This window comes from Athene noctua, chromosome 15, assembly GCF_965140245.1.
Source record: "Athene noctua chromosome 15, bAthNoc1.hap1.1, whole genome shotgun sequence".
NCBI lineage: Eukaryota > Metazoa > Chordata > Aves > Strigiformes > Strigidae > Athene > Athene noctua.
Genome location: NC_134051.1, coordinates 4136271 through 4154519, shown reverse-complemented (window position 1 = coordinate 4154519; position 18249 = coordinate 4136271). Strand labels below are relative to the sequence as shown.

At 52.7% G+C, this 18249-nt stretch overlaps 3 protein-coding genes across 3 annotated transcripts; all 3 read right to left on the bottom strand.

Moving 5' to 3' along the window:
* Nucleotides 1-550: 550 nt before the first annotated feature.
* Nucleotides 551-7872, bottom strand: ZDHHC4 (zDHHC palmitoyltransferase 4). Its single transcript, XM_074919149.1, has 6 exons — nucleotides 7572-7872; nucleotides 5155-5228; nucleotides 3348-3526; nucleotides 3122-3247; nucleotides 2233-2477; nucleotides 551-1193 (listed from the first exon to the last, which is right to left on the bottom strand). Exons 1-6 carry the CDS (start codon nucleotides 7692-7694, stop codon nucleotides 909-911), a joined length of 1032 nt encoding a protein of 343 aa, XP_074775250.1. The 5' UTR covers nucleotides 7695-7872; the 3' UTR covers nucleotides 551-908.
* A 1105-nt stretch (nucleotides 7873-8977) lies between these two features.
* On the bottom strand, nucleotides 8978-12965 carry DNASE1L2 (deoxyribonuclease 1 like 2). Its single transcript, XM_074918997.1, has 9 exons — nucleotides 12928-12965; nucleotides 12329-12491; nucleotides 11924-12012; nucleotides 10830-10913; nucleotides 10630-10730; nucleotides 10443-10555; nucleotides 10035-10189; nucleotides 9814-9910; nucleotides 8978-9076 (listed from the first exon to the last, which is right to left on the bottom strand). The coding sequence occupies exons 2-9, from the start codon at nucleotides 12473-12475 to the stop codon at nucleotides 9026-9028; spliced, it is 837 nt and encodes a 278-aa protein (XP_074775098.1). The 5' UTR covers nucleotides 12476-12491; nucleotides 12928-12965; the 3' UTR covers nucleotides 8978-9025.
* Nucleotides 12966-14163: 1198 nt separating this feature from the next.
* LOC141966364 (deoxyribonuclease-1-like) lies at nucleotides 14164-18119 on the bottom strand. Its single transcript, XM_074918995.1, has 9 exons — nucleotides 18075-18119; nucleotides 17348-17495; nucleotides 16660-16748; nucleotides 16410-16493; nucleotides 16154-16269; nucleotides 15225-15337; nucleotides 14789-14946; nucleotides 14615-14711; nucleotides 14164-14349 (listed from the first exon to the last, which is right to left on the bottom strand). Exons 2-9 carry the CDS (start codon nucleotides 17492-17494, stop codon nucleotides 14296-14298), a joined length of 858 nt encoding a protein of 285 aa, XP_074775096.1. The 5' UTR covers nucleotide 17495; nucleotides 18075-18119; the 3' UTR covers nucleotides 14164-14295.
* Nucleotides 18120-18249: the final 130 nt, after the last annotated feature.

Below are 18249 nucleotides of genomic sequence, written 5' to 3'. Positions count from 1 at the left end.
AACTACTGCTACAATCAAGGTGCTCCATAGTAGTACAAATCTGCAGTAGAACATGGTTTCTGCAGATTCCAATTCTGCCCATAATCATGCTGGTTTTTTCCAGCTAAATATGTGCAACCTGTTCTACATATTGTTAATAGTAATGGCTTAATAATTTGCCAGATGAACATACAAAGAGATGAAGCTTCCTCAAAGCAGCTCTTTGTTAGCTCTTCCCTTGCAAGTGCCCGCAGAGAGATTCACTTCAGCAAGATGGACCAAACTCGCCTCTCCATACCAATACCAGCACATCCCCTACTGCTCCCTCTAACAAGAGGACTAAGCTTAACCTCAGAGATCTCACCAAATGAAGTATCTTCAATAGTGCTCTGCTGAGGCATTGTTAATCAGAATACTGCAGTCAGCTGTGAGTTATTATTTTCCCCGCAGGGGGAAAAAAAAAAAAAGAATAATTGACAAATAAGTGCCACTTCCATATGTGTGACATTGCTATGTTTCTGTAAAGTCTCCTGCAGGAAGAGTACTTAAGCCATACCAAAGTACCTTAGGAACTCAGTTTGCCTGTTATATGGTTGTATATATTACGCAGCATACAAAACAGTAACCATAAAAAAAAAGTTCCTTGTGTATGTGTTCCTTAGCTGAACCTAACTCTAGTTCAGCTTGCTTCTGTACTGCGATGGTGTCTGAAAAGACTAACAGGCCCCTGTCACAAGGAGTACGAGTAGTGTTACAGATAGACTTGGAAGAACTCTTAGTTTTTTGAAGACTGGTCAACTTTATGAAAACTTAGTTTTCAAATTCTTAACTGAAACACAGTAATCTTTTTACAAAAGTCATTCAGAGCATCAAATGTGGCTGAAATAAAGCCTTACAAAAAGTTTTAAAATGCACAAAGAATGGTATCTTCATGTTGTCTTCTTTCTTTCCAACACTGTAGGAGGCTTAAAGATCTCCTTTAAATTCATCCAGACTCCTTTAGAATAAATGTTTTTGTAGACAACTTGTCTGTCATGAGGCTGCAACGTTAGATGGCGGGAACACCCGTATCTTCTGGATTTATACCATTCATTGGAAGTTTGGTTGGTTAAGGCCAAATATAGATTGAAACAGCAGTACGCACCCAGGACGAGGGTGAGAAGAATAACAAACCCAAGCATGAAGACAACCCTAGGAAAAGTCAAGAAAAGGTGCTGCAAAGAAAGAAAATAATAGCTTAGTTAAAAAGTTGGAATGTTAAATCACATGGAGGCAAGTGACCACTACAACACACCAACTGAAATGCAGGTCCATACGCACACATAAGTGTGCAGCCCCAGAAACAAGGTCATAGCCCTATCCCCGTCCTGCTCAGTGATGGTCCAGATTTCCAGAAATGGAATCCAGAATGTGTATTTCCTCGCAAGCCCTGCTAATATGCAGGAGCATTTTCTATACTCATCCATCTCTGAATGTCTGCATTTCATATTGGAGTTTTCCTTGGGTTTTGTTGTTTTTTAACTAAAAAAGCATGAATGCAGATCTGAAAAAAAAGGTCAGATGAAGAGGCTACAATCTGGTACAACTTCAGGTTTTGCTGTCATAACAGTTTAAGCAGCTCTCTGAGAGCTCCGGTACTGAGGAGTGGTTAATGGTACTGCTCAAACATGAGCAAGCATTCCCTGACCAAGATTCCTGTCTAAGAGTCCCAAGGAAGAAAGAGATGTTGTCTAGGATGAGGGAAAGATAAAGCATTTACTACTTAACACCTCACTCCCATGCTACAGAAAGGGATTGAGGGGATTGAAATGCAAAGGACTCCAAGTCACCCTTTGCTCGCATGTGAGAGAAAATATTCAAGTCTGTAAATTCTTCCAGGGTAGTAGGGTCCTGCTTTAAAATCTCCATGAAGATAACTCAAGGATCATCAACTGCGTCCTAAACGTTAATATAGTAGATGGTCATTGGAATGTAAAGTGGCTCTTTATGAACCAGATCTGCTGAGTGAAAGCAGCCTGGAGACAGAAATCTGAAGAATGGGAGAGCAGAATGAAGTGCTGTGAGAAAAATCTCATATTTTTAAAGTATTCTGCAGTGGCAATTTTCTAATCTTAATGAGCTGCATGAAGTTGGTAAAAAAGCTGCAGTCTGCCCACATCCTGCCTGTGAGCACAGGTGGACTTACAATATTGCTGATAGCAAAGACCGAGATAAACCCCTCTGTCAGTGATAACCCAGACAGCATAAACTTACCTGAACAAGGAAGAGAATCTCAACAGCATGCTCCTGCCCTTGCTCATCCATGTAACTCCCGTGCATCATATTGGACAGCAGCACCACTTGGATGAGAAACGCTGCCGTGATGGCGGCGATGGCTGCAGCCGTGGCAGCCAGCGAGAAGAGGTACAGGAAGAAATATTTTGCATTGAAGGCACCAATGCAGTTGTTGACCCACACGCAGTGGTGATCAAAACGATGCACACACATACTGCAGAAACCTGATGAGGAGTGAGTGACAAGACAGCTCAGTTATTTGCTTTTTAAGTAATCAATTTGATTTTTTACACAGTTTGGGATAGTTTTTCATCTGAAAACATCTGAAAATTACGGTCATGATTTAGCAAATAGCTTTTTAAGCAAACACATTCATTTCAGTTGTATATCCTCAAAAACCCAATACTAAAAACCAAAGACATGGATCTCATCTCCTCTTTTATTCACCAAGTCTGCAGCTCAAAGACTTTGGTTTCTCTGACAGTACTGCCCAGCAAAGCACATGGAAGGTAGAGACTGTAGCTCCCAGCTTTATTTTAGATGATAACAGCAAATTCTGCAAGAGAAACACAAAATCCTGAACCCAGGTCTTGACAGGTGATAATTTTTCCTTTAACTTCTAGATGCTAAAAAGCTTGCCTGCTCCTGACCCCAGATGATACCCTTGGAACTGGTAATTTCTATGAGAAGAAATAGCAGCAAAACAGCTCCACGAATGGGCAAAGGGCAGGCGTGATCTGGGACCCCAATAAAACGAACCCATCGAGCTGGATAACAGAACAGATGTGGTGTGAACTGCAATTATTGATGGAGAATTAATCTGGGAAAGTATTACTGTTACACTTATCAAGGAAGTTAAGATTCTTACTGCAATGTTTTGATCTGGCTGGCTTCTCCATGTGGCACGTAGGACACACGACGCCTTTCTGAAATAATACACCATCATATGCATAAATCTTAACCAACGATGCATGATTTGATTTTGTTATTATACCTGTGAAAGAAACAAGAAAAATAGCAAAATTAATGGTGTTTGTAACACATTTTAGGTTCGGTTTTCAAACAACTACTGCTCACAAGCAGCTTGAGCTTACCCGGGTTGGCCCGGGAGCAGAGGATGAAGCAGCCCATGTTCCCAGCCAGCAGCAGGTAGGGCAGCAGCAGGAGGAGGAGGTGGAACTGCAGCTCCCAGCAGTACACAAACACTTCCCATGTGTATTCCCCATACACTGCAGCTTGCAAGGCCACATGCAGGGCAACAAACAAACAGCTTCTGTAACAGAAAGGGGACAGTCTACTTCATACTCAGCATCTTGATTAACAGGTCAAGTACACTCAGAGGTGATCAGCAAAGACTTTCCAAATGCAAGGAGACACCTCTTTTAGGTTTTCAGGCTAGCATAGATTGCATATTAATAGTGGTTTCTCCATCCAGTGGCTTCTCCTGCTCTTCTTCGCATATACACTCCTTTAAATATGCCAGCTAAATTCAATTCCATTACTGTTGTGCCCTTTTGATTTTTTTCCCTGTCAGTAGAGTCAAGTACAGAGCACCCTCAGCACTGACAAAATATGCCACAGCAATAGGCCCCAAAACATTCTGCCAGAAAACAATTGCTGTGTGCTGCTCTGAAAGCAAAGCCAACCCCAGCAAAAGGTAACCTTAAAAAAACCTGTAGTAATATAAGCAGCCATTACAGAGTAAGTGTGGCAGGAGCAGACTACAGCTTCTGCGAGGCAAGCTGCACAACTTCTCAGCACGCAGCTTTGTCTGGGGGCATCACACTGAGCAGCAACGTCCAGCCACCCGGCAAACAGATGCTCAGATAAGCCACGCAGAAGCAGAGCAATGTTCACTTGCCGCAGTTCTCTGCATTATATGTCAGTTTACTGGACTTTCATTATGAGTTTTAAATAACTAGTGATGTGGGTTTTTACTACAGCAGGAAGCCCGTTGCAGACAAGCTCTCCCCTACTGCGCTCTCCACCATTTCTGGGTGTGATCCAGCAGGATCCTGCAGGGTCTCCTCTCAACTGCTGGGCTACAAGTAGACAGCCTCAAGTGCTGCACCTCCCTGGACTTCTGCATGAGCTGGAAAATCTCTCACTCTAATGCAACGATGCAGTCAAAGGCTGCACATGGAGGACCAAAGTGCCTCCAGCACGCAGCATGGTCCAGCAATGACAACCACACCAGGCTCATCAGGGAATCGCTCTGCTGCCAACTGCCCCCGTGGCAGCGTGACCAGTCTCTCCTGGGATGTGTTAACAGCAGAGAATCCACACAGGAGGCAGCAAAACAACCGCGGCACGCACGCGACAGCTGTAGATGTTATGCCCCTGAAGTGTCTGTCATCTGGAGGGAAGGTATTTAAATAGTTCCTGAAGCAGATCCTAAAGCACCAAAATTTACAGGAAACTAGAAAATTCACCTTAATACAGCAGGCTGCACATTGGCAGCCATGCAGCTTCCCCTTGAGCCACCTGGACATCCAAGCTGCTGGGCTAAGACTAACGGGATTTGAGGGAGAGGATGGGGATCACTAGCTCTTTCTAAACTCAATCTGCAGCTGCCAGAGAGTCTGTTGTAACTCTCATGTGGATGCAGCCTCCCCCCCCAGGGTGACTAACAACTGCTACACTGGAAGCTACTGAGCCACATTATCTTTATTTGTCAATATGTTCAAATATTTCAGGGTGCCATCTTCTAAACAATAAGCAAGGAACAAGAACACAGGAGTGTGGCAAACCTTAAAGGGAATCTGTCATCCCTGACAAGCACCCTTAATGAAGAGAGAATATCTAAGGGTAATACTGAAAGCTCTGATGGTGGCAACATCTCACCAACAGTAACCAGAAATACTAGTAAAAAACAATGCTAAAAGCATAAAAGTGCAGTACCTTGTGTGGAAGAGCCTGTGAAGTGCCCTCTGTGTCACTCTCTGGAGCTGTGTGGGGATTACAAATGACAATACCTGAAGCAAATGGAAACACTGTGTTACCCAAATTGCACACTGCTTCTGCCCTGTGGGAAGTTCAGGTAAAAATACAAGGCATCTAATCCCTCAGTTATGTATCTGCAGCCGTATCACTGAGGGAGGAAGCTCATTTTCAGGGGCATCTGAGCTCCCAAGAATACAGGCAGACATATTGCTGGGGCTTTCAAAATGGGAGTGAGGTTCCATGTTCTTGGAAGTAAACAAATGTATCTGGATTAACATGTGAAAGTTATAAAGAGCTTATATCGGGTTATAGACTGGGTAACTGGTTAAGCAGGGGAAAGAACTGAGCAATTTCTGAACTACAATATGCTTCATCAGGACATCTGACAGATGCAAGCAGAGATAAGCAAAGGGATAAAACCTGCTATCCTCCAGTAAAAGGAAAAACACAACCCAACCAAAAACCAAATAAAAAACCCCACCAAACCCAAATAATCCACAGTTTCTTCAACTACAGCTATGATCCAGTCTGGTAATTCCATGTCTGTCTAACTGCCGTTTCAGGAACGGCTAGACACAATGAAGAGGAAAACTGCCTGTCTTCATCCAGTGAAATCCTCAGCAATAGTCTGTGACTGCGGAATTGTTTGACTCTATTCAGAAGATGACAGATCTCTATAGCAACACACCGCTCCATCAGTGGTGGAGGAATTGGAGCAGCTGAGCCTATTTCTAGTTGACACGGAAAGAAAATATGCAGTGAGAGCTTCTTGTCTCAGATTTGAAAGACCAGAAGGCAAAAAGCATATGTAGAGTTGAGAAGATGTTAAATATTTTTCTTTTAACTTGTATGCCTTGTATCAGCAGTTCAAGTGACAAGCCTTTTTAAAAAGAGGTTGTGTACTGCAATAGGAAACATAACTAGACAGAAAAGTGACCTGCATGCAACTGCAAAATTCAAATTTAAATTAACTACTTGTTAGGACAATCCAACACTACATTCACAAGCCATTATTCCCCCACATACAGTACAGCAATCCCCTGTATTTCAGCCATTCCTTGTGCCAAAGCAAAAGGCTCTCACAAACAGGATTTCTGCTTGCAGCGATGACGAAAGTTGGAGAAAATAAGAAGACCTGCACAATGAATACAACCATCGTGCCCAACCGAACGGCTGGAAGCAAGGCAAGCAGGCCAGGGGGAAGCTCGCTTGTCACAGAGCTGGGAACAGCTCTGCTCTGTGCCAGTTCATGATTTCCTATTGCTCACAATGAATACTTTAAAGGATCTTACAGGAATGCAGTCAAACAACATCAACAAACTTCCAGGCTGATACACTTCATTAATTACAGTCAGAAATGAATTTAAAATACAGTTTCTAGAGAAACTCTTCAGGATTAACTAGATTTACTTCATGTGTACAAGTACTGATTACAATTCTCCAGACAGTATTTTAATTGCTGTTTGTTACACACGTTTCATAGAAGCTGCTATTAAGAAATGTGGGAAAAGAATACATTTTTCTGCACAGTGATTTGTGTGTCTATAAAGCAAAATAAAGTATAATACTAATAATAAAGTCTGTTTAGACTCATGTAAACAGCATTAAATATTATTTACAATTTAAACGATAATTCTCTTATCCTTTCCCTTCCAAGAATACACCTTTTCTCTCCCTTCTTCATTCAGACACAACCCAGACAGAAAAATAAGCTAGTGCCTTTTCAATTCATTCCCTGTTTTTACAATAAAATGCCAATTCTTAATCCCCTTTTAAAGCTCTTCATTCCTCCCTCTTTCTTAGGAAACAACAGCCTGCAGCATTATTACAGACTCCCATTAAAAAGCATCCCCTAAAATATGTGCTACCAGTTATAATTTTCTCTGCCTACTTTAATTCTCAAACCGTCCCCCACCTTTTTCCCCTTGATGCAAGCAGCAAATACCATAAAACTGCAGACTTGAAGCTTCATTATTATTTAATTTCTCAAAGCTGGCATGTTACGGTGTCACTGAACAATGTACTTTTCGCACCGGGAGAAGTTCCATCCTTACTCCTGCCCTGCGGTGGCTGCGGCCGGCCAGACTGGCACTCGCAGGAACAGGAGCTGTGAGACACAAATGGTTTTTTACTACCTGCTCGGGCAAGAGTTCATCAGCCGAAATGAAGCGTATTGCTATTTCCAAACCCAGTTAGCACTTACTTGAGAGCAGCTGTCAAAACAGGATGAAATATGAAACACACCATATCATCACTCCAACCACAGATACCAGAGGTTTTTTTATGGAGGAGAAACACGCTAATTTTAGCACGACAAACTAGGACAGACTACCAGAACAGGCGATGATTATCGCTCTGAAAGCTCAGATCTTTACCTGACTTGCACCGTTGACACTTCTTGTGAGGAAACTCTCCTTCCTTCCCGAGCAGACGCAGAGTAGAGCAACAGCAGTGAGGATAAACCACAAGTAAATCAAGAAGAGTGTCAGAAAGTCCATCCTGAGCCCTGCAATGTAACAGCAGATTAGTGCCCCTCAGCACCAGCCCTCGGCAGCAGCGCCCGGGCCCAGCCATGCTTCACTAAAACACCGGAACGAGGCAGCCCAAAGCCCAGCCAGCGCACCCCCCACACCCCCCGGATTTATTTCCATGTTTTCGGTGTTTCTGTACCGCCCGGCCCCCTGCGACCGGGCAACTTCCTGTCAGGGACGGAAGCGCTGGCGGCTGCAGGCCCGGGGCGGTGTGTGCGCTGCCGCCGCCTCCCTGCCCGCCTCCAGCGGGGACAACCCAGGCCCGACCCCCGGGACAGAGGGCCGGCCCGGGGGAGGCCGAAACAAAGAGCAGTCAGGACTGAGTGGAAGTGTTCAGCGGAGGTTCTTTATTTGCAGCGCTGGGGATTGCTCACCCCAAGTGCCTAACAAAACACTGACTAATACACACAAAAAGCACACATATGCATTAGATTTCTGAGAAAAGGCAGTCATGCTAATGATTCTTAGAATTCATTTACATAGTCTGAGCATGCGTGGTAAAAATAGAGTGAAGGTCTTCTCCCCTCCTTAGGGGTCTCCACAGCCTTTCTCACATTCTCCGTTAGAGTTACTTCATCCGTCCTTCAGCTCCCGGTTGCTCCAAGGAGTTTAGTTTAGACCGGCTTTCAGTCACTTTATCTTGACACTGGCATCTTCTTAGGCACTCGTTTTTTTTAGGATCCTGCTATTAGGGATGTACTCAGGGAGTTTTTTTCAGACTGTCCAAGGTCTGTTTTATCTTTACTAGGCAAGGAGTTAAAGGTTTCAAAACATCTTACAAGTGGGTAACTGGGTAACGACTACAGAGGGTAGTTAGGAAAAAGTATAAATGAAATTATCTATGTTACAGTAAAATACAGGAAAAATACAGGTAAAATAAAAGCTAGTAAAATACTGGCGATGTCTAACGTTAAAACTAAATGTCTTATATTACAGGTCCCTGCACATTAGCAATTTCAAGTATACTTGTAGCAGCTTCCCTTCAAGGCCGCTCCTGGCGGCGGGCCAGGGGCCTGTGGACTCCGAGCCCCCAGGTGGCAGGAGCCGAGGGTGCCCTGCGGGACACAGCTGGGGGCTGTGGGGTGTCGAGGGTGACAGGCCCCAGCCCAGAGGGACCCCAGGGGGGGACATGGGCTCCCCTCAGCTGCACCCCCCCCCGCCCCCAGGTCACCACTGGGCCTGCTCTGAGGCTGGCGAATTGATTGCTGAACCCTGCCCTGACCGCTTCACGGCCCCTTGGCATCTTCATGGCGGGTGGTGGTGGGAGCTGGATCATGGTCTGTGGCTGCAGGAGGAGCTCAAGCCATCAGCTTCACCTCAACCGGGTAGTGGTCGCTGACTGCCAGGGCCTGGAGCAGGGTGAGAGGTGGGGAGATGTAATGCAGGAGTTTGGCAAGCCTCTTGCCCCTCGCCATGCTGGTGGGGCCAGCAGGGTGGCTGTGATTGTCCTGCCAGAACCTTCTGTCTGCTGGAGGGGTACGCGATATCTCCAACCCCAAGACACTTAACACACAAGGCTCCAGTTTTGGCACCTCTCCTGGAGAGATGTCCAGGCACTGGCAGGGGGACACCTGCCCTCCGAGACCCCCATGTCTCGCTTGTGAACTCTGTGCCAGCTCTGGGTGGTTGAAGATTGGCTTGGATTGCCCCTTGCCCTGGAGTCCTGCCTGCTCCTGCCCATGAAAGGCCACAAAAAACCCCATGAGTCCCATCTCTTCCCCATGGGGAGAGGCAATGTCCCCAAATCCCCCCTCCTATTCCTACCCATGGGTCCCTTGTCATCCTGAGCTCCCCGTTAGCTGGCTCCAGTCTGTCGTGTCCCCAGAGGTGGGCATGCCTTATGCAGGGGCTGTGCTGGCATCCCAGTAGGGGTGCTGGTCCAGGGCACATGTACTGCGGCTGGAGCCAGCTCAGGCTGCTGCTGGAGCTGCTTTAACTCCATTTTTTAACTGATATTTAAATGCAGCAGCTATGTGGCTGCACTGGGCTGCCTAATACCAAACAGACGTTGGCAGCCCCTCAGCCGGTGCTGCCCAGGGCAGATCAGCTTTGGTGCCTGAGCCCTGGGTTTGCGAGCCTGGCTCACCTCTTCCTGCTCCAGATGGAAAGCATCCTGGAAATTGTAGATGGCAGCTGAATTTGGCACGATGCTTCTCTTCAGTTTGGCGCCGCACACCACAATCCTGACAGGGAGATGCAAGTGATGGGTCCCACTTTTGTCCCTGTGCTTGGCCACTGATGGTGCGGGACGGGCAGGGGGGCCCTGGGGTGCCAGGGAGGGGACCGTGGTGCCGTGGCGGCGCTCACCTGTCATAGGCGCAGTCTGACTTCCCCACGGTGGTGTCGGCGCTGTCAGGGAGCAGCCACTTGAAGATGTCACTGGTGCGCAGGCGGATGGACAACCAGTCGCTCCGCTGGACATAGGTGCAGTCGGCGTTGAAGTCCCCCAGGAACATGATGTTCTGCGGCAGGGAGATGGTGGGGCTCGTGGTGGCTGGGGAACGGGGCTGCCCCCAACACCAGCCCACTCGTGGGGGTCAGCCCAGGGTGCCAGGGCATCCCTCATGGCAGGGGATGGGGCAGGAGTGGGGTCTCCATCCCACCACCCCTGACACCAACCACGCTTGCCTTGAAGCGGGGACCCAGTGTGGGTTGAACAATCCCCGAGGCTCAGCACCCACCCTCGGTACCACCCCCAGTGCTGGTGGCACTCACATCGGTCCCCCACTTGCTGACGATGTCCAAGTAGACGTCGTAGAGCGCATCGATCTCGGTGACGGCGTCATGCGGAGCCGAGTGCAGTGGCACCAGCACAAACTCCTCCACCTCTGCCAGAGAAGAGGGACATCAGCCCCACAGCCACCCCATGCCACCACCCAGAGCCATTTGTCCCCCCACTTACTGGTGTGGGGCACTGAGACCCTCAGGATGAACGGCGCCCGGCTGAAGACGTCCTCGGGGTCCTCGTATTGGTAGGTGTCCACCACAGACACAGTGTCTGTCCTGTGGGAGCAAAGGAAAGGTGACCCTGGGGCTTGGCACGGCCCATGCAGCCCCTCCATGGTGCCATGGGACAGGCAGCAGTGTGCCCAGACCCATTACCTGTAGATGAAGAGGTACATCTCCTTGTAGTTGTCCCGTCCCAGGGGGCCACTGATCTCATAGTCGTACAGGGAAGAGGACATGCTGTAGAGATGCAGAGGCAGGACAGTGACATGGCTGGCACTGTCCTGGGGTGTCCCTAGCAAGGCCAGGGGCTGGCACCAGTCAGTCCTGTTCTGCTGTCCCCATGGGCCACTGTGGCCCAGCCACTGGGTGACATGAGGTGCACTGGCTCTGAGCCACCCCACTGTCCCCACCACCCCGGGCTGGCTCCTCGGGCACCGCTGGCCACAGGCAGGATGCAGGGCGGCTCCTGTCACCCCTTACTCTACAGGGACGCTCTCCACCTTCATTTGCGGCAAAGCTAAATTAGGTTAATGAGCAGCCCCGGGGCCCCATGTCCGCGTCACCCTCCCTGCCCCAGCTGCTTTGTGGCCGTGCTGGAGGGAACACCAAAGGGGAAAGGACACGGGCTGGGCATACCTGCTCAGAAGCACTCACCACCTTTCAACAAGGCAGCAGCAGCCTCTGCCTGGCCCCAGCCCATGCCCCCACCCAAAATGAGCTCAGCACCCAGCTGGCGGAGGGGCTGCTGCTCTGCTGTGGCCAGTTTTAGCCCACCCCAGCAGCCACTTTTCCTTCTGGGGGGCCTGACCTGCTTACTTCAGAGCATCATCTGCCGCTGGGTCCATCCCAAATCCCCTGGCACTCACAGGGTCTTAGGATGCAGGGGGCTGCATGCCCCTGCCCCCTTCATCCTCTGTCTCACCTCTGCCCTGTCCTGTTGGATTTTGGAGATGGAGCTTGCCAGAGCTGTAGTTCCTTTCCAGCCTGTGAGCTCCAGGTGGATTGCAGCTTTCAGAGGAGTTCTGTGCCACTTGTATCCCCCTTCTCCTCCCCGGATTATTCCCTGTGGCTTTTTCAGTGCCTGTTCAAAGCTCGAGCCTCAACACTTTTCTCTTATTCCCCTTTCCAAAACAAACCTTTTGCTGATGGACAACTATTTTTGTCTCTTCACTGCTCAGACAGCTTGGCTTTCCCTGCTAATGCTGTCATCTCAACCTAGGTGCTCTCAGCCCCAGCTCCGCTCGTACCTGTTGAGCTGCTCCATGAGCTGGGTGACGGCGCTGAGGTCGGAGTCACGCACTTCCTGCACCAGCACCACGTCGTAGCGGCGCAGGATCTGCAAGGCCGAGAGGGATGGCAATGGGAAGAGGAGCCTGCCACCAGCTCAGGGCCACGGTCCCCCACCCGTCTTCTGGCCAGGCACCTTGACACCGTGCTGGGTGCAGCACCACGGGGACACACAAGTCCCTCAGTGCCGGGGCAGATATTCCCACGGAGGGCTCAAAGGGACCATGGGGTGTGCCCAGGGCATCCCCAGCACTGGGATACCATCCCATCCGTGGCCATATCCCCTCCTGTCCCTGGCACAGGAACCACATTTTTGGTCTACCCTAGCACACAGCCCATCCCCGTGTGGCACCAGCTGCACTCACCCTGACAATGACGCCCGCCACTTCCTCGTTGGACATCTTGGTGTCACCGAACGCCTGGATGTTGAAGGCACCAACGCGCAGCGTGGCGGTAGCTGGGCACAGGAGAGCCACAGCCAGCAGAGACAGTGCCAGCACCATGGTCCCCATCCTGCCAGGAGGGATGCTGAGCCGCAGGGATGCAGTAATGGGAGCCAAACTTGGAAAACTGCTTTGGATTTGGGGATGGAGCAAAAAAAAGCCCCAGGTAAATCCTTCCTAAGTGCCATGGTGGGCACTGCCCGGAGCAGCCCGTGGAGCTGACGCAGGCTGTCAGCTAGTTTGCCAATCCCAGCGGAAGCTAAACCCTATCCTGCCGCGGTGAATCCGCCCAGTATCGCCTCTATCAGCCCCTGGGATCACCCAGCTCCACTCCCTGCCGGGATGTCTCCATCGCCTGCCAGCCCCAGCCACTGCTGTCAGCACCCAGATCCACATCCTTAAACTTGATTGCAGCCCCCACTGTTGGGGTGAGGGAGCAAGTCCTCATCCCAGCTCATCCTAGCTCATCCCAGACCCTCCCAGTTCACAGCTGAAGGTGCTGAGCCCAGATCTGTCCTTACCTTGGTGAGTGCGCAGCACCTCTGCCCTCCCAGCAGCAGGATGGACGGCTTTATTCCCAGCGGAGGTGCCAGCAAAGCAGGATGAGTAGGACACCCCCGTGGGGTTTTTGGCGCGGCTTTGGGCTCCTTCCTACATTGGGAAACCGAAAACCCACGGGGCGACAGGGTGGGGCCAGCATAGCTGCCCCTGTGCTGACGCGGCAAAGGGTGGCCGGGGAGGCACGGCAGTGCTGGAGCATCCCAGCAGGGCTGGGTGGGCACACAGGACTTGGAGTGCAGCAGCCAGGGTGGTCCCCTGGGTCGCAGTGTGGGGCATGGCAGCCAGGCAGGTGGTGAAGGGTGATGGCCTTAATGTGAGTGATTCAGATGGTGTAATTAGAGGGGAGAGAAGGAAATGGCGGGGTGTCTGGGTCAGGCAGGCTGAGCACTGCCAGCCTCGGCAAGAGGGGGCAGCTGCAAACCCCCAGCAGCAGCCCTGATGGTCACCCGGAATAGGCCCACTGGTGACCCAAAGCAGCCCCAGTTGTCACCCAAAGCAGCCCCACTGGTGACCCAAAGTAGCTCCGGTGGAGCCAGCATCCTGCGCACCATCATGTGGCGTCACCCCAGCACATGGGATTCTCCTGGCGGAGGGAGCGGGCAGCTCTGCTGGGGGTGCCAGCAGCGGGGCGGGTGGGAAGGCGATGGCTGCTCATGCTGGGGCTTGCCAGGCTCTCGCGTGCGCTGTCGAGTTTTGCATCCTCACACCGAGTCACGGGATGAGTCTGGTGTCCCTCGGCGCTGTGTTGCCACCGAAACCTCCCCGGGAGGCACCAAATCCCCGGGGAACTGACTCATGGCCACCGCCTCCCCTCACCCTCACCATCGTCAGCTGCCCCCCAGCCAGAAAGGCTCCAGCAGGATGCAGTCCCTAAGCCAGCAGAAGATCCTGTGATCTGGCAGAGGGGCTAAATCCCGCTCAAAGTATCCTAGGCCTTTCCTCCTGTCCTTCTGCCACTGGCAGCTCAGAGGGGAGCAGCACTTGCTGCTCCGTGGGTCCGGGGTCTCTCAATGGTGGGAGGGGACACCCTGCCCCAGGGACCTCCCTGGCTCCAGCCCCCGTGGGGTTGCCCCTGACAGAGGGATGCGGGACTCAGGCATGGGGGACTGCTGGAGGGGGCTGAAGCTACTCTCCCTCCAGAGCTGCAAGGGCTGGAAGAAGCTCATTTTTTAATAGAAGCAGAGAGAATCCCACTCCCATAAGACCCTGAAGAGTGGCTCCTTGCAGAGACATTGGGCAGCTTGGCTGGCAGTGATGGTGTGTGGGCTTCCATGAGGGATGCAGGTGCATGCCGGGGTGTCCTGGTAGCCGCCGGCGTGGGGAGAGGCTCAGCGGGCTTTCAGGGTCACCTCCACTGGGAAATGGTCGCTGACGGCCAAAGCCTGGGTGTGGTGGGAAAGCAGAGAGGTGGCTGAGCTTGTCTGAACCCACCTTTGCTGTCATGGCCAGCTGGGACCCCAATGCTCCACTCCAACCCCTAAATTTAGGGTGTACCCCAAAACACTCAGGGGGCTGAATCGGTGCAGGGGTTGGGGTCAGACCACCCTTGGGTGCACCCTGGGGAACAGGGAGCCACCGCATTCCCGGGAAGCGTGGTGGGTGGGATCCCAGTGCTGGCGGGCTCGTGTGCCCTGGCCCCTCACTCACATCCTTGCTCTGGAGGTGGAAAGTCTTCTGGAAGTTGTTGACTGTGGCAGAGCCAGGCTTGATATCTCGGCGCAGCACGGTGCCGCAGGCAACAATGCTGCCGGGGCATCATGGGGGTGTTAGTGCCTGCCAGTGCCCACCGTGCCAGCCCCGCTCCCCCGCTGCGGCACGCACCGATCGTAGGCACAGTCAGTGGTGTCGGCGACAGTGGTATCAGCGCTGTCGGGGATGAGCCACTCGCAGGCGTTGAAGGAGCGCAGGCGGATGGATGGCCACTGGGCGCTGGTCACATAGGAGCAGTCGGCGTTGAAGTCGCCCAGGAAGAGGATGTTCTGCGGGGCAGTGCACTGTGTCCCTGCCCGCAGACCTTATGGGGCAGCAAGAAACCCCCCTGGAGTCCCCCAACACAGGGGGACAAGCCTCCAGTAATAGCAGTGGAGCCACCCAGCACCTCCCTGCCCGGACATTGCCAGGGTGGCACCTGTTCTGATGGGTATGAGAGGTCTCCTGGGGACACATCCATCCCAGAACGGCCACTGGGATGTGTGGTGGCCGTGCCCCAGCCCCTCGGCTGCCCCAAGGAGGAGCTGAGCTCCCCACTGCTGCTTACGTTAGTCGCCCACTTGTTGACGACGTCAGCGTAGACATCGTAGAGTGCATCGATCTCGTGCGCCGCACTGCTGGGCTCGGCATGCAGGGGCACCATCACGAACTCCTCCACCTCTGCCAGACAGGTGATCATCAGCCCCCGGCTTGGGTGCAGCACCTGGGAAGGGAGTGGGAACCCCAGGGGACCACCCCAGGCCAAGCCCCAGCTATCAGTTGAGAAAAGCTGCTGAAGGGAAAGGGTGCATTGGCTTTTTGTGGTCTGCCTGTCCTCTGGGCCAGAATTTCCAGTGAGGAGCTGCATCCTTCCATATGTGGTTTGTGGTTTGCTGCTTGTTTCCCATCAGTTTTCCAAGCCGCCATGGTTGGAGAGAGATAGGAGAGTGTGTGTGCCCTGGGGAGGTTCTTGGGAGTTGGAGATGATGGCACAGAGTAGGAGAGGCACAAGGTGGGAAATGGGACATGATGGGAGGTAGAATGTGATGGGAGGTGGCACATGATGGGAGATAGTACAAGAGGGGATATAGCACATGATGGGAGATGGCACCCAACTGGAGGAAGCAGATGGTGAGGTATGGCACAAGATGAGAGGTAGCAGGTGATGGTGTGTGGGACACAAAGAGAAACAGCTGGAGATATGAGATGGCACAGAAATGGAGAGAACTCGTGGTGGGAGATGACAGGCAATGGGGAGGTGATGGCAGGTGGTAGGAGATGGCACACTGAGGAAAATAGCAGGCAGTGCTGGCCATGGTGAGCAGGTACCCAGGACCCCGGGCACACATGGGTGGGAGAAGGCCCCACAGCAGTGAAGGACCCTGGTGGAGCCCCTGAGCTGGGTGCAACCCCTGGCAGGCACAGCTCCAGGCTCAGCCCTGTGCGGAGCGGACCCTGTGCCAGGTCTAGGCAGCCCCCAACGCTGGCTTTGCTCACGTGTGGTGGGCGAGGAGAACTTCACAATGAAGGGCTCCCTGCTGAAGGTGTCAGTCCCACAAGACTCACAGCCGTCATCGTAGTAGTAGCTTCCCAGCACGGAGACCATGTCTGACCTGAGGGGAGAGAGCAGGGCAGCCCCCAGCACTGCTCTCACTGCAGCCAGGGTCCCCAAAGGTACCCACCACCCTCTGGGGACTGCTGGGGAGGACAGCGGGTGGCAGAGGGAATGCTGGGCCCTGGCAGCCTCCCTTACCTGTAGATGAAGAGATACTGCTCCTTGTAGCTGGTCCGACCCAGGGGAATGCTGTCCAAAAATCTGTATGGGTGTGGTGACACTCTGGAAGCAAGATGTGGAGAGCGTGAGAGGAGGCTCCTGGTGCACCCCAGCACCCATCAGGCCCTCTCCGGCCGAGCCAGAGGTGCCCAGCACAGTGAGATGCCAGTTGAGATCTGTCCCAGCACTCCATTTGCAGGCACTCCCAGCCCTGTACCATTGGGGTCACCTGTTGAGCTGGTCCACAAGCTTCTTCACGGCACTCAGATCGGCATCCCGGACCTCCTGCACCAAGGTGATGTCGTACCCTGACAGGATCTGAGGGGACAGGCTCAGAGCTGCTTGCCCTGGCAACAGCTGCTTGTGGAGGCACCCATGTGTGCCTGGGCTAGGCTGGCAAGGGGGTGGGCAGCAGGGGACCCAAGAGCCCAGGGAAAGTGTCCTCTGCCTTGGAAGGACCCTGGGGTGACACAGTGCCCTCTAACACCCATCTGTCTGCCACCCACCACCCCAGCAGCTCCTCACTCACAGGCTCCTCAGAGTGAGGAACCTGGGCAGCACTGAGCATCACCCATCCTTGGCTGGGCACCGGCAAGAGCGGAGATGGGCCAAGGTTGGAGGTGGCGATGGGGGAAGAGCAGTTGGGTGGGTGAGTGGAGGCATGGACAGACAGATGGAGGTGTGGATAGATGGAGTCATGGGTAGATAGGTGGACGCACAGATGGGTGGATGGGTGCATGGATGGAAGCATGGATGAATGGAGGCATAGATGGATGCATGGACCGATGGATGGGTGGATGCACGGAGGGACACATGGATGGACGTATGCCCGCAGAAAGCTCGTGTCCCACTGCCCCAAGCTGGCTGCATCCCAGAGACCAGAGTGGCCAGGACTGCTCCTCTCCCCCAGCACTCACAGAGACGATGATGTCTGCAATAGTGTGGTTGGACATCTTGCTATCCCCAAATGCCTTGATGTTGAAGGCGCTGATCTTCAGCGTGGTGGCCACGTGCAGCAGGAGAGCTGCGACGAGCAGCGACAGCACTAGCTTTGAGGCCACCATCCTGCATGCAGAGGGGCAGGGATGGGCTCAGCCCCCCTGGCTGGGAGGGGAATTTGGCACAGACAATGAAGGTGACCAAGGTTTTTTCCGTTGGCCATACTGCTTTCACTGGAAGGCGTCTGTTTTGCAGTGAACCACCAGGACCCAGGGATGGTGCATTCCCATCCAGCCATCCAGCTCCTGCCTCTTGCAGGACCTCATCCTATCTGAACCTCCTGGAGGGAGGCCAGACTGCTTGCAAGGCTGGAGCGGATAATTTGCTGGCAAAGGAGCAAATCCCATTTCATGGTGACGCAGAGCAGTCACTTCCTCGTTCACTATGCTCAGACCCAGACCCCCTCTCCAGGCCCGGGACGGATGGCAGCGGCTGGGGACACCAAGGTCACTTGGCTTGTGCCTCTCTCACCCATCCCTGGGTCTGCACCAGAGGCCCAAAAGACCCTACAGCAGCTGTGCTGGGACAGACCAAGGCACTGGATCCCCCCCGACACCCCTCCCCATCTCCTTCCCTGCCTGGAGCATCCTCACCTGAGGTATCCTGCCCCCCCACCCCCCAGCACTGCCCCTGCCCCATCCTCACCCAGGCTGGAGTCCCCCAGCGACCCCCTGCTGAGGCAGCACGGCAGCTCCCACCCACGGAGAAAGGCATTTGGGAACTATTTCCCATGGCGCTCAGCTCCCCGGGGTAATATTTCACCAGCGGATGGGGATCTGAGCCCTGCCCAAGCCCAGGTGACCCGAGAGCCTGGCTGTGC